The 21,812-nt window shown below is 39.9% G+C and overlaps 1 protein-coding gene across 12 annotated transcripts in view; it reads left to right on the plus strand.

Moving 5' to 3' along the window:
* The window catches only part of NPAS3 (neuronal PAS domain protein 3), a gene marked incomplete at both ends in the record, with an annotated part of 860,982 nt that overhangs the window by 403,846 nt on the left and 435,324 nt on the right, over nucleotides 1-21,812 (plus strand). For 6 of the 12 annotated variants that reach the window (XM_079700352.1, XM_079700357.1, XM_079700358.1 and 3 more), the window contains one exon: nucleotides 21,302-21,378. In XM_079700352.1, coding sequence (XP_079556478.1) covers nucleotides 21,302-21,378 — 77 coding nt within the window. Of the gene's footprint in view, nucleotides 1-21,295; nucleotides 21,379-21,812 lie in introns of all 12 variants that reach the window. The other 6 variants (XM_079700356.1, XM_079700360.1, XM_079700361.1 and 3 more) reach the window with 1 other exon arrangement.

The following is a 21,812-nucleotide window of genomic DNA, read 5'->3' on the forward strand; positions in this document are numbered from 1 at the left end:
CTCTTCATACTAAACTATAGCTGCCTCCCCATCTTTAAAAGTACTCCTAAACACTTCGACGGGAAAACGCTGAGTACTAAAAAGGACAGAGCTAGACCTCGGTGGAGATACTAACGGAAAGAATTTCTCTGTAAACAAGTGAAGTCATCAACTTCTGAAGGCACCATGTAGAGTTCATTACTCTTACTCTCAAGTATGGTTTACATTATGAAGAAAAAGAAGGAGGTGGCAGCAGTGCTGCAAATGAATAAAAGTGAAATCGACCCAAGAAAATAAAGGTGCCCACAAAGTCCTGATCAGATTCCAAAAGGCCCAGGGTGAACTGTCTTTGAAGGAAGCAAGAGAGAGAAAAGCTAAGTGGAGCAAGTTGAAGGAGCCAAAAGGAGCATTTAGTATTTTCTTCTGAGTACTGAGGATGCAGTTTGTTTAAATGATATTTTTGAAATTCTAGAAAAAATTGTCTTTCTCTCTTGCCACATAGAAAATTCAACCTTATTGAAGGTGAGGCAACTGCTTCTGTAAGACATGTTTCTTGGGAAACTGGGCTTTTTGTTCTGTCCTACACATAGCAGTTCTTGGCTTCTTTCTTCATTGGCTTAATCAAAATTCATTAAATAATGCAGGAGGAATATGAGGTTCTTCTTTCCTTTTTCAATTGTTTCTTCCAACAAATAAAAGGCATTTTTGTTTTCTCCGATTACTTGATATTCCTTTAGTTCACATCAGAGTATATTAATGATCTATTGTAATACTTGCCTGTGGGTATTTGACAGATCTTGGCTGCAAGGAAGATGTACTTATTGCTTTTGTGATCCAAGAGTTGCAGGGACTCCAAAAGCAATTTCAGGTAACTCCTCTATTTGTGACATTTTCAAAGCTTTTGTTTTGGCAGGAGATACAAGGACAGAGAGATCGGGGGCCCATGGGACCAGGAGAGAGCATTATCACTGATGCATGAAGTGAGGGACAATATTGGAGCATGAGGTGAGGGAAAGCCTTACACAGCTTCATACAAAAAAGGGGTCTTGTACTTTTTATAGCGTGTTTGTAAACCCATCTATATGGAGTTTTCTTTTTCGTGTAGTTGGCAGGAAAATCACTCCAGCAGTAGAGACCTGGATCTTAGGCAAGAATGCTTTCCCCATTTACACAGTGGAGAAAACTAAGGAGGAGTGAGACTGCTCTGAAATAACGAGCCTATAGGACCAGCAGAATGAAGACTCTTCACAGTAGGAGATAAAGGATGGAGGTTTCAGGAGGACATGATGGCTTGATTTTAGATGTGTTTAGGCAGCTTTCCCTGTAGAAATACTTTTCTGAACTTGGATTGTAGATCATTACGTTGTTTGATCATCATCTAGGAGAACTTGTTCTAAAGTTGAAGTCTTCATTGGCTGGATGGGCCAGCACACCACGGAGCATCATTTTTGTAGATTCAGGTTATAATAAAATACGGAATTAAAATATATGTTACATATTGCTCAGCTTTACCTAAACTCTGGACAGTTGTGTACCTTCTTTTGAGGGTTTTCCATCTTTCTGTGTCTCATGGCTGTTGCATGCTTCTTTCTCTCAGGGTATAAACATCCTTAAGTCACTTAAGAAAAAACACCTCTTCACCCTGGGCATTTCCAACTTCTCTTCCTTGCCAAGCTTTCTTCCCTTATTCGCCTTCCTTTCACCTCCAAATTTCTAGAAAAGGAATTTATTTAACTCATGGTTTTCACCTCTCATTACTCCTCACTTGACAGCAGTGTCCCCACCCAAGGTCTTCCATGCTCTCCCCTTGACATTTGACATAGTTGATGAGTCTCTCCTTCCAGTGTTCTGCTCTTCCTCTTCGTGGAACACCACTGCTTCTTTATCTATCTGCTGCCCCTCTGGGTGTTCATTCTCATGTCCTTTGCTGGCTCCCCTTCCTTTCTGTAAATGCAGATGTTCCCCAGGCTGACCCCCGCCCTCCCCTGGCTTCTATGCCCATCTGTACGACTTGCAGCCAAGTCTTCATCCTTGCTGAATCTCAACCCAAAGCCTCAAGTCTACTGGACATCTCATCTCAATGGGCCTGGCCTAAAGACACCTCCAGTTCAGGGTCGCATGTTCTAGTATTGTCCTAGTATAGGTAGTGATTGAAGCACCTATACTGTTTGCTAACCTAAACAACTGGAATTCATGCTTGACTCTTCTCTTTCCCTTAATAGTCAGTCACAAAACTCTCTCAATCCTACCTCCGAAATACCTTTAGAACCGAACTCCTCTCTAGTCTTTCTAACTTATTTACTAGGATTAACTCATTATCATTTCTTGTCTAGACTATGCAATAGCCAGGTATTCATCTTGCCTCCAACACACAGTTCTACCCTGTGCCCCTCCACCCTGCTGACACAACACACACTTGTGCTCAAGTCCTTCCCCTACTCAGACTCTTTAAATGGATCCCAATCTCTGTGTGTAAACTACAAACTCCTCTGCAGTGCTCGTGAGGCCAGTTGTGACGTTTTTTGCCTATAGAGGTCTCCTGAAATTTCTTTCCCCACACGTGTAGGGGACTCACATGTCCTGCTGGCCTTGTGCCATTGTGTGTGTTCTTCTCTCTACCTCAACCACTAATCCCTGGCTTGTTTGCCTGGAAATTTTCTACTCATTTCTAGCCTGAACATCCTCTTCTCTTTTACCTCTTTGAATTTCACTGGAGTTAGATGCTTCCTTTTTTGAGACCCTCCAAGTAAACCATTCTTTTACTACACTTTATATTTTCCTCTCCCCGACCTCTAGGTTCCTGGAGGATACTGGCCCCCTGCCCTTTCCTGAACCTGATAAGCTTCTCGCATCTCAGGGTCTTTATACTTTCTCTTTCCTTCACCTGGACAGCACATTACCCCTTCACCTTATTCGTCCTCTACTCAGATAGATTGTTGGAGAGGTCTTCCCTGATTTTCCTGTATTATACAGAAATACCTGTCACTTCTTGCCCCACCCCCCTTTATTTTTCTTCAGGCTGCTTACCGTGTTTAGATGTGTGTGCATTATTATTGCTGTTGTTGTTTTTGACTTCCCCACTGGAATGTCAGCTCTGTGCAGGCATGTTTTTCTGCTTTGTTCACTCTCCTATGACCTCGCACTAGAAGAGTGCCTGGCATTTAGTAGGCCATCAGTGAATATTTAGATGAACTATTGTATTCCATTCCACTAGCATATTACTAGGCACAGAGCAAACACTCAGTAAAGGTTTATTAAAAGAATAAGCGTGGGGCCTCCCTGGTGGCGCAGTGGTTGAGAGTCCGCCTGCCGATGCAGGGGATACGGGTTCGTGCCCCGGTCTGGGAGGATCCCATATGCCGCGGAGCGGCTGGGCCCGTGAGCCATGGCTGCTGAGCCTGCGCATCCGGAGCCTGTGCTCCGCAACGGGAGAGGCCACAACAGTGAGAGGCCCGCGTACCACAAAAAAAAAAAAAAAAAAAAAGAATAAGCGTGGAATATGCATTTGATCATGATAAAATAAATTCCCATGCCTGAACCTGCTAAACTGAAGAGACCAGTGGCTTCCTGGAAAAGAGAAGGAAGACAGCTGGAAGGCAAATAAAAATGACTGGCTAGTGGCAAAGTCCGTTCTCATCAGAATGCTGGTTCAGTTATTTAGTTCAGATTTTTGGCAAGTGATGCAGATTCTTTTTCAGAAAATGTTGATTGATTGCACAGTTGTACCCACTTCATTTGCAAACCTTCATTATCTCTTTTTCCTTTCCTCCCTCTGTCTGCATTTAGAAGGGGAGGAGCAGTGTATAATTCCACAAAGCAATTTTTGTGAATAAACCAACTAACTGGCTGCTGCTTTCAGACTCAGAGTCCCACACAGAATACAAGTGTCTGCTTTAGTTGTGTGTTCTCTGACTGAGTCTCCTTGCATTCATTCATTTGGGTATTCATTTGATTACTTGCTCATTCATTCAAGGAGTCATTTGTTCAGTCCCACTAAGTGCCAGGCTGGTACAGGATGTATGTGGATGCCTGGCTCTTGTCTAAAGCAAGAATTCGTGACATGAGGTCTAAGGATGAGTATCAGAGGCTCTCTGGAATTTTGTAATTGTATGCGCAAAGTTTTGTGTTTGAATATTGCCTTAGGCAGACAGTTTGCTTAAACATGTCTGTTATTCAAAGAAAGAAACATGTTAAGAAGCTCTGACAAAGAGAGGCTTGAGCTAAGCTGTGAATCTAAATAATAGGCCTTCAAATTAGGTTTTTTTTCTCTTTGATATGTTTTATGGTGGTGATGAGTGTGAAAGTATATGCTTGTGTGTGTTCTTAATTTTAGGTCTGACAATGTTGTCAGCTTGTTTACTAATCTCTAAACTCCAAATAGTGTTCATTTTTCTTATTTAGTTTCTAACTCTGTGTAAATCATAGCCTCTCTAGGTCCCCACGAGGCAGATGGCAATGGTGATGTAGACCTTGATCTGCTAACATAAGCAAGACCTAGTTCCCACTCAGTTAAAATTGATAATTGTGTGGGCTTTTGTTTATATGAAGTCTGAGAAGATGATGGGGTTGTAAGACGTGATTTTGGTTTCCAGTGGTGGTGGCTCTGTACATTTACCTAATCAAGTTATGTTGGAAGTGTTCAGCATCTTAAAACGAATGCCTGTTACTGCTAGAGTAGGCCACGAGTGAATCTTCAAGAGAAAATTCAGTGGGCGGTTGCTGACACTCAGTGAATTGCTGGCTCTTTGCCCAAGTATGTGTGAAATGTTTGCACTGGTTTGAGGCCCTGATTGCAGTTGGCTCACAGGGTTTGTGGTGACACTGTAGATTTTATATCATGCCGCAGGAAAGACAGAAACTAGAGACAACATACAGAGAAACAAAATATTCCTAATATTTTAGGAAATAATTCCTAAATATTCCTAATATTTAGGACAAAATAGTCCTAGTATCTTCATAAAAATTGGGATAAAGATAGTGATTTAGAAAGTCATCTTTGTCTCAGCCTCTGCTTTTCATAACATGGAGGAAAGAGCTGACATGTCCTGAGTGACTCCCATGGGCTAGAACTCTAGAGAGTTCATTTATTCACAAATATTTACCATGCACCTTCTGTGTTCTGGGCCCTATTCTAACTGGTAGGGTTTCAGCAGTGCACAAAATGATTCCTCCCGCTTAGGAAGGGAACAATGCTAGTGGAGAAGAGAGATAACACGCAAATAAGTTCTAGGAGGAAAATAAAAACAGGGCAGGGGGATGTCACATGTCCTCACAGCAGCTCTTCTTGAGAGAATGAGACATTGAGGTCCACAGAGCCTAATTTGTCCATGACCACCTGGCTAATAGAGATAAATGGAGGATTTAAAACTCGTTCGGCCTGACTCCAGAACCCAAATCCTTTCCTCTGTGTGCAACCATTTCCCAATAATGTGATTCCTCCCATTGAACTCATGCAAGAAGAGGACAAGGAGCATCTTGGGAAGGAAGCAGATGGCCTACAGTAAGGGACCTGAGTCAGGACAGTCCCTTTCAGAACACCAAGGTGAGGAGATTGAGATTGGTTCAAGATGGTGGAGTAGAAGGGTGTGCGCTCACTCCCTCTTGTGAGAGCACTGGAGTCACAACTAACTGCTGAACAGTCATTGACAGGAAGACACTAGAACTCACCAGCAAAGATACCCCACATCCAAAGACAAAGGAGAAGCTGCAATGAGACAGTAGGAGGGACTCAGTCCGAATAAAATCAAATCCCATAACCGCTGGATGGGTGACTCACAAACCAGAGAACAATTCTACCACAGAAGTCCATCCACTGGAGTGACGGTTCTGAGCCCCACACCAGGCTTCCCAACCTGGTGGTCCAACAACAGGAGGAGGAATTCTCAGATAATCAGACTTTGAAGGCTAGTGGGATTTGATTGCAGGACTTTGACAGGACTGGGGGAAACAGAGACTCCACTCTTGGAAGGGCACACACAAAGTAGTGTGCACATCAGGACCCAGGGGGAAGGAGCAGTGACCCCATAGGAGACTGAACCAGACCTACCAGCTAGTGTTGGGGGGGTCTCCTGCAGAGGCAGGGTGTGGCTCTGGCTCACTGTGGGGACTGGGACACTGGCAGCAGAAGTTCTGAGAAGTGCTCCTTGGTGTGAGCCCTCCCGGAGCCTGCCATTAGACCCACCAAAGAGCCTGTAGCCTCCAGTGGTTGGTCACCTCAGGCCAGACAACCAACAGGGAGGGAACTCAGCCCCACCCATTAGCAGACAACTGGATTGTCTGCTAATAAGTTTTACTGAGCTCTGCCCACCAGAGCAACACCCAGCTCTACCCACCACCAGTCCCTCCCATCAGGAAGCTTGCACAAGCCTCTTAGATAGGCTCATCCACCAGAGCACAGAGAGCAGAAGCAAGAAGAACTACAATTCTGCAGCCTGTGGAACGAAAACCACATTCACAGAAAGATAGACAAAATGAAAAGGCAGAGGACAATGTACCAGATGAAGGAACAAGATAGAACCCCAGAAAAACAACTAAGTGAAGTGGAGATAGGCAATCTTCCAGATAATGAATTCAGAATAATGATAATGAAGATGATCCAGGACCTCGGAAAAAGAATAGAGGCAAAGATCAAGAAGATGCAAAAAATGTTTAACAAAAACCTAGAAGAAATAAGAACAAATACCTAGAAGAGTTAAAGAACAAACAGAGATGAACCATACAATAACTGAAATGAAAAATACACTAGAAGGAATCAGTAGCAGAATAACTGAGGCAGAAGAACGGATAAGTACCTGGAAGACAGAATGGTGGAATTCACGGCTGTGGAACAGAATAAAGAATGAAAATAAATGACGACAGCCTAAGAGACCTCTGGGACAACATGAAACGCACCAACATTCGCATTATAGGGGTCGCAGAAGGAGAAGACAGAGAGAAAGGACCCGTGAAAATATTTGAAGAGATTATAGTCGAAAACTTCCCTAACATGAGAAAGGAAATAGCCACCCAAGTCCAGGAGCACAGAGAGTCCCAGGCAAGAAAAACCCAAGGAGAAAAATGCCAAGACACATAGTAATCAAATTGACAAAAATTAAAGACAAAGAAAAAGCAACAAGGGAAAACTGACAAATAACATACAAGGGAACTCCCATAAGGTCAACAGCTGATTTCTCAGCAGAAACTCTACAAGCCAGAAAGGAGTGGCACGTTATATTTAAAGTGATGAAAGGGAAGAACCTACAACCAAGGTTACCGTACCCGGCCAGGATCTCATTTAGATTCGACAGAGGAATGAGAACCTTTACAGACAAGCAAAAGCTAAGAGAATTCAGCACCACCAAACCAGCTCTACAACAAATGCTAAAGGAACTTCTCTAAGTGGGAAACACAAGAGAAGAAAAGGACCTACAAAAACAAACCCAAAACAATTAAGAAAATCGTAATAGGAACATACATATTGACGATTACCTTAAATGTGAATGGATTAAACGCTCCAACCAAAAGACACAGGCTTGCTGAATGGATTCAAAAACAAGACCCATTTTTATGCCATCTACAAGAGACCCACTTCAGACCTAGGGACATGTACAGACTGAAAGTGAGGGGATGGAGAAAGATATTCCATGCAAATGGAAATGAAAAGAAAGCTGGAGTAGCAATACTCCTATCAGATAAAATAGACTTTAAAATAAGGAATGTTACAAGAGACAAGGAAGGACACTACATAATGATCAAGGGATCAATCCAAGAAGAAGATATAATAATTATAAATATATATGTACCCAACATAGGAGCACCTCAATACATAAGGCAAATGCTAACAGCTATAAAAGAGGAAATCAAGAGTGACACAATAATAGTGGGGGACTTTTAACGCCTCACACCAATGGACAGATCATCCAGACAGAAAATTAATAAGGAAACACAAGCTTTAAATGACATAATAGACCAGATAGATTTAATTGATATTTATAGGACATTCCATCCGAAAACAATAGATTACACTTTCTTCTCAAGTGCACACAGAACATTCTCCATTATAGATCACATCTTGGGTCACAAATTAAGCCTCAGTAAATTTAAGAAAATTGAAATCATATCAAGCATCTTTTCCAACCACAACACTATGAAACTAGAAATAAATTACAGAGGAAAAAGCGTAAAAAACACAAACACACGGAGGCTTAACAATACGTTACTAAATAACCAAGAGATCACTGAAGAAATCAGAGAGGAAATCAAAAAATAACTAGAGAAAAATGACAACGAAAACATGACAATCCAAAATCTGTGGGATTCAGCAAAAGCAATTCTAAGAGGGAAGTTTATAGCAATACAAGCCTACCTCAGGAAACAAGAAAAATCTCAAATAAACAATCTAACCTTACACGTAAAGGAACTAGAGAAAGAAGAAGAAACAAAACCCAACATTAGTAGAGGGAAAGAAACCAAAGATCAGAGCAGAAATAAATGAAATAGAAACAAAGAAAACAATAGCAAAGATCAATAAAACTAAAAGCTGGTTCTTTGAGAATATAAACAAAATTGATAAACCTTTAGCTAGACTCATCAAGAAAAAGAGGGAGAGGACTCAAATCAATAAAATTAGAAATGAAAATGGAGAAGTTACAATGGACAACACAGAAATACAAAGCATCATAAGAGACTGCTACAAGCAACTCTCTATGCCAATAAAATGGACAACCTGGAAGAAATGGACAAATTCTTAGAAATGTATAACCTTCCAAGACTGAACCAGGAAGAAATAGAAAATATGAACAGACCAATCACAAGTAATGAAATTGAAACTGTGGTTAAAAACCTTCCAACAAACAAAAGTCCAGGACCAGATGGCTTCACAGGTGAATTCTATCAAACGTTTAGAGAAGAGCTAACACCCATCCTTCTCAAACTCTTCCAAAAATTGCAGAGGAAGGAACACTCCCAAACTCATTCTATGAGGCCACCATCACCCTGATACCAAAACCAGACAAAGATAATACAAAAAAAGAAAATTACAGACCAATATCACTCATGAATATAAATGCAAAAATCCTCAACAAAATACTAGCAAACAGAATCCAACAACACATTAAAAGGATCATACACCATGATCAAGGGGGATTTATCCCAGGGATGCAAGGATTCTTCAATATATGCAAATCAGTCAATGTGATACACCATATTAACAAACCGAAGAAGAAAAACCATATGATCATTTCAATAGATGCAGAAAACGCTTTTGACGAAATTCAACACCCATTTATGATAAAAACTCTCCAGAAAGTGGGCATAGAGGGAACCTACCTCGACATAATAAAGGCCATGTACAACAAACCCACAGCAAATATCATTCTCAATGGTGAAAAACTGAAAGCATCTTCTCTAAGATGAGGAACAAGACAAGGATGTCCACTCTCGCCACTCTTATTCCACATAGTTTTAGAAGTCCTAGCCAGTTCCTAGTCCTAGAGAAGAGAAATAAATAAAAAGAATACAAATTTGAACAGAAGAAGTAAAACTGTCACTGTTTGCAGATGACATGATATTATACATAGATAATCCTAAAGATGCCACCAGAAAACTACTAGAGCTAATCGACAAAATTGGTAAAGTTGCAGGATACAAAATTAATGCACAGAAAACTCTTGCATTCCTATACACTAACAATGAAAGATCAGAAAGATCTTTATTAAAAATTAAGGAACCAATCCCATTCACCATTGCAACAAAAAGAGTAAAATATCTAGGTATAAACTTACCAAAGGAGGTAAAAGACCTGTACTCAGAAAACTATAAGACACTGATGAAAGAAATCAAGATGACACAGACAGATGTAGAAATATACTATGTTCTTGGATTGGAAGAATCAATATTGTGAAAATGACTATACTACCCAAAGCAATCTACAGATTCAATGCAATCCCTATCGAATTACCAATGGCATTTTTTACAGAACTAGAACAAAAAATCTTAAGATCTGTGTGGAGACACAAAAGACCCCAAATAGCCAATACAATCTTAAGGGAAAAAATGGAGCTGGAGGAATCAGACTCCCTGACTTCATATGATACTGCAAACTATAGTAATCAAGACAATGTGGTACTGACACAAAAACAGAAATATAGATCAATGGAACAGAATAGAAAGCCCAGAGATAAACCCCCGCACCTATGGTCAACTAATCTATGACAAAGGAGACACGGATATACAATGGAGAAAAGACAATCTCTTCAATAGTGATGCTGGGAAAACTGGACAACTACATGTAAAACAATGAAATTAGAACACTTCCTAACACCATACACAAAAATAAACTCAAAATGGATTAAAGACCTCAGTGTAAGACCAGGCACTCTAAAACTCTTAGAGGAAAACATAGGAAGAACACTCTTTGACATAAATCACAGCAAGATCTTTTTTGACCCACCACCTAGAGTAATGGAAATAAAAACAAAAATAAACAAATGGAACCTAATGAAACTTAAAAGCTTTTTCACAGCAAAGGAAACTATAAACCATACGAAAAGACAGCCCTCAGAAATGGGAGAAAATATTTGCAACAAATCAACAGACAAAGGATTAATCTCCAAAATATATAAACAGCTCATGCAGCTCAATATTAAAAAAACAACCCAATCAAAAAATGGACAGAAGACCTAAATAGACTTTTCTCCAAAGAAGACATATAGATGGCCAAGAAGAACATGAAAAGCTGCTCAGCATCATTTCTCTAAATTATTAGATAAAGGCAAATCAAAACTACAATGAGGTATTACCTCACACCAGTCAGAATGGGCATCATCAGAAAATCTGCAAACAACAAATGCTGGAGAGGTTGTGGGGGAAAGGGAACCCTCTTGCACTGTTGGTGGGAATGTAAACTGATACCGCCACTATGGAGAACAGTTTGGAGGTTCCTTAAAAAAGTAAAACTAGAACTACCATAGGACCCAGCAATCCCACTACTGTGCATATACACTGAGAAAACCATAATTCAAAAAGACACATGCACCCCAGTGTTCATTGCACCACTGTTTACAATAACCAGGTCATGGAAGCAACCTAAATGCCCATTGATAGATGAATGGGTAGAGAAGATGTGGTACATATATACAATGGAATATTACTCAGCCATAAAAAGGAACGAAAATGGGTCATTTGTAGAGACGTGGTAGGACCTAGAGACTGTCATACAGAGTGAAGTAAGTCAGAAAGAGAAAAACAAATATCATATGTTAGTGCATATATGTGGAATCTAGAAAAATTGTACAGATGAACCAATTTGCAGGGCAGAAATAGAGGCACAGATGTAGAGAACAAATGTATGGACCCCAAGGGGGGAAAGCCGTGGGGAAGTGGTGGTGGTGTGGTCAATTGGGAGACTGGGACTGACATGTATACACTAATATGTATGAAATGGATAACTAACAAGAACCTGTTGTATAAAAAAATAATAAAATAAAATTCAAAAAACAAAGATACATGCATCCCTATGTTCATAGCAGCACTATTCACAATAGCCAAAACATGGAAACAATCTAAATGTCCATCGACAGATGAATGGATAAACAATATGTGGTACGTATATACAATGGAATAGTACTCAACCATAAAAGAAGAAATGAAATAATGCCCTTTGCAGCAACATGGATGCAACCAGAGATTATCATACTAAGTGAAGTAAGTCAGAAAGAGAAAGACAAATACCATATGATATCACTTATATGTGGAACCTAAAATATGCCACAAATGAACCGAGCTATATAACAGAAACAGACTCACAGACATAGAGAACAGACTTGTGGTTGCCATGGGGGAGTGGAGGAGGGAGAGGGATGGACAGGAGTTTGGGGTTGGTAGATGCAAAGTATCACATTTAGAAAGGGTAAAGAACAAGGTCCTAATGTATAGCACAGGATATAATGTATATCAATATCCTGTGATAAACCATAATGGAAAAGAATATTAAAAATGTATGTATGTGTATAACTGAGTCACTTTGCTGTACAGCAGAGATTGGCATAACATTGTAAATCAACTATACTTCAATATAAAAAGGAAAGGTATTCTTAAAAAAACAAAAAGCAAAAAAACTCCAAGGTGTTAGGACAGTCCATCTGGTGATGGGGTTGCCTCACCCAGTGCCAAGCTGTCTTCTGTGGTGTAGGTGTGCACTTCAGGAACTTTGACTCAGGCAGTGCAGGAGGTTGAACAGTAAAGTTAGGGTTTGCAGACAGAGCTGAGCAGACCTTGACTCTCCTGGGTGCAGTCATGTGACTGTTAAGCTGTAGTGTTGAGCCCCAAGAAGTTGATGTGGTAGTGGGGTACCCAGCCCTGCAAGTGTCTGTAGGAGTATGACAATCCATTGGGGTTGCAGCTTAAGGAAAAGCAAGCTGGAGGTGGCCAGATGGTGAGCCTGGAAGCTTGCACACCCAGCTATGTTAATGTGAAATGGTTCTTGCCTCTATGTCCAACCAGTGGATCCCAGGGTCTCGGTTATCATAGTTCACTGTCTGCATAACCTCAGCCTTCACACCACAGTTCCAGCAGTACCCCTATTCTGAAGCCTTTCCTGCCTCCACTCTCCCTACCCCCATCCTGAGTTGAGAGTTGAGTCACACATTTATTGTGTTTTATTCGTTTGCTTATGTATCAGTCTTCCCACTAGAGTCCAATCACCTGGAGTGTCAGAATGGTGCCTTTTCATTTTTATATTCACTGACGTAGTGCCAAGCAAAAAGTAGAGGCTCAGCATATTTTGCATGGATGCTTTTAGCTTTCTTCTGCTGACATATAAAGAAAGCACTCAGAAATGGAAATGGGAACCAGGCTTACATCACTAGCTCCTAGGTCATTGAGGTTAATATCTTCGATATTATAAACGTTTACTAAATTTTGGATAAGTAGATATAATACCGTGGCCTGAGATAGTTGAGCTCTGGAAGTGGATCAGTGTGACTTTTCAGTAGCAGGTGCGATTATCATCACAGCCTCTCGTCCTTTGGGCCAACAGCCCACTACTTCATGGAACTATTTATGTTGACTGCTCTTTTGTCAGAAAGTCACTAAAGACACTGCCAAGCATTGATGTGGTCCAAGAGTGAGCTAGCAAGCGAGAGAATGTGAATATGGCTCAATATATGAATGGGTGAACAGGGGAAAGAGGAGGGGAAAGGGACAGAGACACTGCCTTCTTTCTACCTCGGAGACACAAGCTACTTCCTGCAGAGCCAGTGTTTCTTAGCTCCCTGTCATATCACTGGCCTGGGAAAGCCTAGAGGATGGATGGAGCATTAGACTGGAAGTAATAAAGTTGCGCCTGACTTACCTCACTATTTGTAGCAGATGTTACAAATGTCATAACATGAAGCTTTGGGATCAGACTTGGAAAAAAAGATGAAGATAACAGCTGTGGACTTTTTCCTTTTATCAGTGAGTGCTGACTGACACCATACAGATTCAGTGATAATCTCCACTCCCTTCCTGCTGGGCAGAATCATGCCACTGACAGTCTGTGTGCCACTGAGGTCAGAAGGGGTGACAGTTTTACAACGGCACTCAACTGAAAGGCTTTTAAGACAGTTTGCAAAATGAAAGTATAATAATCCATTTTTTCAGCCCCTGCTGAGGGGACCTACCAAATCTAAGCCCCATTAAAAATTTAAACTTCTCAAAAACATTTCTAGCATATTATTGGAGGAGGTCATTTCTGCCAATTAAAGGACAAGTAGCCAACTTTGCCCGGTTAGTGCTGCATTCAAATCCCAAATTAGATGCATCCTCTCTAGTTTTCCCTTTGATAGCTATGGTCAGAATGTGCTTGGTGTCTTTCTGTGAATAGTGCCCTTAATTCATGCGATCTCGTGGTATTCCTTCCTGACATACACAGAGTAGGTGATTTGTAGAAGGTTGTCCTAGGAAGAAAAGGAACAAGAACAAAAGCAACAACAAGAAAAGAAGCAGCTCAGAGCTAGAGCTTGCAGATGGTACTCAAGGGACACCTTCCCACATCAGGCACGTGTTCAGGCTCTGAGCCCAGGCTGGTGTCTGCACTGCCCACTCCCTGTGGCCCACGGGACCCTTCTATCACACACGACTGCCTCGCTCAGTAGACTCTGTGTTGGTCATCTTTGTGCTCCCAGTGCCCAGCAGAGTGCCTGCCATGTAGTGAGGTTCAGTTCGTGTTTGCTGCTATAGCCCTGAAGCCAGAATAAATTCGTTGATATCTTCTTGCTGAGTTCACGTTAGATAAAAATCAAGACCCTCTGCCACTCAAAGTTTCTCCTACTCTGCATTCTTCATTCTCAAGTCACTTTATAACTGCCTCACTCTTAAAACTTCCCCAGATTGAGAGGGAGTGCAATTCATGATATCCATATCTCTGCTGGAATCCAAAGACAGGAATTAGTCAGGGTCTATTTTTTTAATCTTTTATTTATTTTGTACATACGAAGAGGAAATTTTCATTTCCTTCACTATGTAAAGGGAATTAAATAGTTAACTTTAAACTTTGCCTCCAAAGCAACCCCTGTAGCATCAATTTGTTGAAGCCAAGAAATACATTCAGAAAAGGCTTGGAGTTGTGTTTGGACTTCAAGTCCTTTAAAAGTGACTGTTTTTTTATATCCATTGTTATGGAAATGATTAAGAAAGTTAAATTGGAATGATTACTACCTACCATTTTCAGAAAGTCCTGTTTGGATTTGCAGCAGTTACTTTGAAGTAGCAAGAAATAAAGCAGGCCTTCATCTGTTAGTCCAATCCTGCCCTTACACCTCCATGCATCTCTTGAGGATTCCCCTCATGTGCCCCACTCCCCAACCTTCAGCCTAGACTGTGGATCATGCCTGTATGTTCCCAAGGTTTCTGTTCTCAGAGATGTTGACTGTCAGGGCTTCATCATTCCCTCAGGTGCTGTCACTCCAAACAGCAGCTTAACCCATTGCCTTAAGAATTTCATTGTCAAGGGGAAGTTTGGGTTCCCTCAAGAAGAATGTTAATCAACTTCTATGTAGCCCGTGTAAGGTAAATAGAATAGCTCCTATAGTAACTTCCAGATTGTCAGAGAATGGCTATTCCTCTTTCCCCCAGCTACAGATGAAGAAATATCTGCTTTGGTAAGTCTCATTTCCTTCAGTGGAAAAGCAAGGCAGGTGGGCAAAATGACTTTTTCTTTTTTTATATATATATATTTATTTATTTATTTTTGGCTGCATTGTGTCTTCGTTGCTGTGTGTGGGCTTTTCTCTAGTTGCGGCGAGTGCAGGCTTCTCTTGTTGTGGAGCACGGGCTCTAGGCTTGTGGGCTTCAGTAGTTGTGGCTTGCGGGCTCAGTAGCTGTGGCTCGCGGGCTCTAGAGCGCAGGCTCAGTAGTTGTGGCACACAGGCTCAGTTGCTCCACGGCATGTGGGGTATTCCCGGACCAGGGCTCGAACCCGTGTCCCCTGCATTGGCAAGCGGATTCTTAACCACTGCGCCACCAGGCAAGTCCCAAAATGACACTAAAATGGAAACTCAGTACTAAAAAGAAGTCCCTGTAACTTGTACAAAAACCTTTTCAAGAATTATTAAAGTAATACTTGGGTGCTATTTCACTTTTAGACAATTTTGCCATTTTGATGGAGAAAAGTTTTGTAAAGAAAAGTTTTCAAAAATATGTGAATACTACTTAGTTCTTCAGAAGATAAGAAGCTCATGATAAACACATCCTTGTTTAAACAGATCTGTTTGAATGTTGTGTTTCCCCTTAGTTTGTACTAGTTGAAGCCATACAGATAGACTTTTTTGGGAAAAGCAGACATGGTTCCTTCTTCTTAAGTTCAGCAATTCATTTGTAAATATTAATACTCTTACAGTCCTATCACCCTTAATGCTTTTCCCTAATATATTCAATCCATACTTAAAATGTGGGAGAAATTTAAATGTGTTGCATCAAAGAATTTTTTGAATCAGCATAAGACTTCTTAGAGTTTCAATTATTTTAATAGGTTAAATACCTCTTTTGTCTAAATGGCTAATAATAATGTGTTAATGGGTTTGAGATACGCATTATTAAGATGTATTTTTTTATTTTAAAAAATATTATAGATATGAATTTAAAAATAAACCCAAACTGTACTATTTTTGAATAGGGGAGGTTTTCCTTCTTATATTTAATATTAATCTAACATTCAAATGCCGGATTAATAATACTTGTCCCTATTTCTCTTCTCTGGTCCTCAGTTATCCTGTATTTTAAGTGGCAAACAACTAATCTTGGTTGAAAGTACACTGTAAAAGCATTGTTATTCTTTGTTTTCAGATATTTGCATTATGCATTGTGTGGAAACTCCACATATCCTGCTTTTGACAATAGAGTTTCTGTTTTAGTGCCGCTGTATGGGTTAAGCTGGTACCTAACACTGGTTATTTGAGTGTATCATCTCCATCCCAACCTGAAATTCCCCCAATGTTTAGGGCGTGCACAAACAATGAGGAATTTAGTGTTGAAAGGGTACAAATTGTGAATCTGGGCAGTAGGCAGAGCTGTGAGAATGAGTGTCAGAATGAAGAATTGGTCCCATAGTCAATGAAGGCATATAAATGTTTATTTTATATAAAGGGAAACACACACGCACACACAACTGCATACCTCATAAACTTCTGAGGCTCCTGGGAAAACCCTCCCCGGCTTCATTTGCCCTACAGTGAGGGAGGCTAATTGACATTCTTCAAAGGAAATCCCTTTTCTTCTCTTTGGTAGCCATGGAAAGACTCATTAAGCATTCTGTTCTTCTTTCTTTCCCAGACCCTGACTTTGCTTAGCCCAAGTGCTAAAGCCCAGGGAGTGATGTCGGGGTTTCATTAAGCATGCCCTTGAGTCCTCTCTTCCCCCAAGCTCAGTGTGGGAACAGAGCCTTGCCCCTTAGATGACAGATTCAGAGGGTACCCATAAAAGCTTGCCTTTTTACTCGGTGGCTGATTTTACTCTTGAAATAGCACCTGCAGCATGTTAAGGCGACATTCACCCATGCTGCCATTCTGCTCCCCATGGAGGGAGAGCTGGATGAGAAAGTAGCTCTAAAATGGTCTTCCCTATCTGCTAATGACAACTTTTTCCAAATAAAACAATCTCTTGGAAACCCTGCCTCACGATATCATACTCTACCTTTGAATATCTTTTTCAAGTGATCCCTGAAATAATGAGCCCCTTTCTGTCTCTCCCTGCCTGTGGTTCACCTTCCCACTGTGAGCTGCGCTGGTGGGGAGCTGGGGCAGTGCCAACTTCTCTGGAAACGGGGGTGGGGAGGGTTGGGAGGAAAAGGGCAAGGCAGGACACAAGGCAAGAAGGGCTCGTGACTTTTCCCTCTTTCATTATGTGTGTCCACTGAGCTGTCCTGTTTCTGTTTTGTAATGGGTTCTTATGTGGCAAGCTGACCTTTTGGCTGAATAGGTCAAACTCCCACTGAGCGATAATCCTCAGCCTTCCTGGTGTTTGTGCATCCCCGAAGGTGACAGGCACTGGTTAGGAATATGACTGGGAGTGTGTGGTATATTTCCCCAAAGAGGAATTGTCTTTTACTGCACTTAATTAATTCTCAAAGACTACCTCACAAGGTTATGTGGAAGATTCTAGATGAGAGTATTTCTGCTGACATTGTTGAGGGACAAAACTAATTTTTCAGATACATATTTCAGATTGGGGTTTTCTTCTGTCTTCCATTTTTTAATGAGAGAAAGGCCAAAGGCACAATCCTAATGATTCGTCATATCATTTCAGAATTCTGAGACAATCAGAATTTCTTTAGTTGATTTTTTAAAATCTTTCTCCCTATCTATCTCTTCCATTTAAAGTCTCTTAAAACTCTAGGTGTTTTATTTCTAACCCTTGAAAAACATGAGAGGATCATGTTGTGGTCTTGATAATTATATGCTGGACCTAGGTTTGTTTTGAATTGCTTAAAATTTTCTTATGGAACGTTTATTAGGTCTTATAACACTAGTTACTCTACAGTAGCTAGCAGTTTTCAGCGTCAAATAGGTACTCAGTAAATGCTGAATCGAATTTGAATTACTATAGCTTGATTTTTTTTTTCTTTTAACAGTTTATATAACCTGTTCAGTTGATACAACTCTCACATCTCACTGTCAGTGACTTAAGAGATATAATCCTCACAGATATGGGATTATGTGTTCCATTTATTTAGCAATGTGCTGTGCATTTTTTTAGTTAATTTAGTGTTCTTTAAATTTCAAACGCAGTGTCTTTTCATTGAACAGACAAATGAATGAAGTGTCTGTAGATCAGATAAAGCATTGACCTATTCAGCAATAAGAAGTATGCAGTGTGTGCGGGCTACCAAATGGTTTTAGAAACTGTCAACTTCCAAAATAAAACAATCTGAGAGAGCTTCATAAGCAATGTATTACTTTTCTGAGAAGGGTGAGCCTCACCGAGGAAATGCCTCTTTAGTTTTTCTTTAAGCATGAATGATAATCCATAAACACGGTGACATTAACATAGAGAAACAAAATAACTGTTTACATCGTTCCTGAGTTATCAGATTATTGTCTAAATACTCAAAATACCAAATGTGGTAGGATGAAAAGTACAAGATAAAAAGTACATTATTTAACATCTATTCGGTTACCAATAATGCTACAGTCAGAGCTGGGCTTCTACTGGGGGCATAATGGACTCCTGTTTAACATATTTATGTTGGTTGTAAAATTAGGAACTGTCATTACAGCCCCATATCACCTGCATAAGTGCAAAACATATAAATCAAGAGAAGTTCCAGTGCCATAAAAATGCCATTGAAGAGAAAAGCATGAAACCACTTACAAGATGCTTGTATGTTATGCTAGCATGTACTAGGATGCACACTCAGATTTCTAGAGGGTCTGAAGAACAAAGAAAAATAACTATGCAGGAAGGACTCATGGATAGAAGAGCTGATGAAGGCATGTGGGATCCCCAGGCTGACTAAGGAGCTTTTAAAATAAAATTCCTAATTGTTTATGCATTTGCAACATTTACTTCGAGAACAGCTGAGCCCTAAGTTGAGGAAAGGCAGGAAAAGAAAGGCCATCAATGCGCAGGCTTAAATAACCCCTGCAGGACCCCACTGTAGTCCCCTGTTTCCATGCTTCTAGAGGGCAGTTGTTACTGGAGCAGGCTTCTTGGGCCTTCTAGTAAATAAACATGCTCCTTTCCTGTGATGTTTTAGGGTCCTCTGTAGGTTGGTGGCCATTGCTCTCTTGCCCTACTCTTAATCCAGTTCTTTGGAGAATAGTCTCTGTTCTCTAAGATCAACCCATTTCTTCCGTGAGGTACAATGGTTTATTTTGAACTTCATAATTGGAAGTCCTGAAATGCCCCCACATTATGAACTATTAATAAGGAGCTTTCTGGATCCTAATTACTGCCTCAAAAACAGAGTGGACACTTTTGAAGTTTTTCAACACCCCCCTTCTGCCTCCCCAAAGCTCCCCTCCCCGCAACAATCTTAACAAAAAAAAAAAAAAAAAAAAGAACTGCAGATTTTATTCATGTGGGATCATTCACACCAAGCTACCATAATGTGCAATTAACACTCTAGAAACTGAAAACAGTATTCAGCAAGACAGCTGCATTATCAAAAATGCCAAAGGAGTTTTGAAGGGAGTAATGTGCATGTTAGAATAGGAAATTAATCAGAAATGCCACACACCCAGTAGTACTGTCTTAAGTACATCTTAGATTAAAAATTTAAAAATCATATGTCTATGCTTACAGTAATGATTAGTCTTAGGATAGAAAACTGATTTTTTCTATTTTAAGAATATTCGTTGTGTGTTTTGCTTCTGAAGCAAATGAAGAATTTGGAATTGAGATCTTTGAGATCCCTTCCAACTGGAGTATTCTTTGATAATAATCACTCTTCAATTATATTTTATAAATTTTCCCATTGAAAATAATGCCCCTTTTATTTCTTCTTGCTAGTGATAATGATACTTACCACTCATGCTATTTTCAAAGTGCCTTTCAGACCTGGCAGACATTAGCTTGCAATTGCAGGGGTAAACTGCCTATTTTGCACAGCACAATAATCATAAGTACATTTATATTATAATCCCTACTAAGCTATGGATCCAACTGACTTAGTAACTGAAACGCAGCAGAATTATCCCAGCAGCATTTTGCTGGAATTTTCTTGTCAACTAGCTGAAAGTGTTTTGAGAAGTAAGAAAGTAGGGGATTTGATTTTATTTTCAATTTATAGTGTCTAGGTTTGAGAGAATAGAGGTTTGTCGTACAGTTTTTAAGAAAAGCAGGAAGACATAAGGAATGTACTTGTTGGAAATATAGAAAAGTTCTGAATATTTTTGTTCATAAATTACTGGAAAGCAAATTGATTTTTATGTTTGAGAACTTTTCGAAACAGGGAAAATAGCCAGAACAGATTCAAAAGCAAATTGTGACCCCATTCCAAAAAAAAACTTGTAAAGAGAAGGCCCTCAATTTTGGATCCCCAAATATCATGCCTTAAGCTCTTTTGTTAGGGGTTGGGAGGCCCTTTAGGTGTATGTGCCTGCAGACAGCACATGTAGGGTATGCCAGGAAGAGAAAGACAAACTATAAGTTAGTAGGAGAACAGAAGTATACAGATAAGAAAACAGTCACTGACCTGCAAGACACATGCTGGGCAAGCATCCACCTGGGCTCCCTGTAGGTCCTGTAGGAATAGTTACATGTGAATGTTCAGTAAATATGAAATCCAGCCATCCTGAGACACTTAACACTAGTGCAAACAGTCATTAATGAGAATCTCTTAGCCGACATGTGCTTATTAAATTATGATAAAGCTATTGCATTAGAACATTAAAAAAGTCCTGTTTGCTTTTTTCTAGCCTAGAGGATACTAAACATTCAGGTTTCTCTGGGAGGAAAAGGCAATATGTATATGCTTTAAAAAGAACAATACCTAAATTTTAAGAAAAACAGTTTACCAATTTATTTTAAAAGAACGTGAACATTCATATTTGTTTTGTTTTGTTTTTTTGCTCCAGTGTAGGAAAAATAGTTCAAAAAGGAAAAGAAAAAATTTTTAAGTCTGGATATGATTTTTAATGTTTGTGGAAGTTGATATTCTGAGATGGAAATTCACCCTAGGCTCTGATTTTGCTCAGGCAACTCAGAAGCAAAGTTAACACTGGGTTGTGTTTCTCTCAGATCTCTTTGATATAGTAGCTGTCTAGTGATACAATTACAGAGAAATGAAGCTGAAGGTGTAAATCAGAGCCCCAACTTAATTTTTTTTTCTTTCTTTCTTTTCTCTTCTTTTTCTTTTAAGTTATAGGTGCACAGCGAAGGAGAAGCCCCAGTGCACTGGCCATTGAAGTATTTGAAGCACATTTGGGAAGTCACATTTTGCAGGTACCTTTAAATGAAAAAGAAGCTTGCTTATATTTTACTAAGAAAAATCCATATGTTTAGTCTTTTTATAAAAATGTCTTTTATTGCAGCTATGTATATGACTGTTGCTATTTTATCTTGGAATTCTGAAATTCTTATGAATTTATTTTTTTCTTTTTAGAAAGCCATCCCTTGAGAGCATATTAATGAGAAAGGGAGGGCAAGTATTATTTGTGCTATAATAATTGAGATGAATTGCACTATTCAGTTGATGCACAATGTATAGTAGCTGGCTGTTCCCAGAATGATTGTGTGTGCTGCATTTGTAAGTGGACGTAAGTGTGTGTCTTTGGAGCTCTATATTGTTTTTGGAACAGCAAAAAAGTTTTGTTGTGAAAGTAGTGTGACATTTTTATGTGTTGTCAAATTTCAGTTGTTCTTTGCTTGAGTTTGTA

Source organism: Hyperoodon ampullatus, assembly GCF_949752795.1.
Source record: "Hyperoodon ampullatus genome assembly, chromosome: 3".
Classification (NCBI taxonomy): domain Eukaryota; kingdom Metazoa; phylum Chordata; class Mammalia; order Artiodactyla; family Ziphiidae; genus Hyperoodon; species Hyperoodon ampullatus.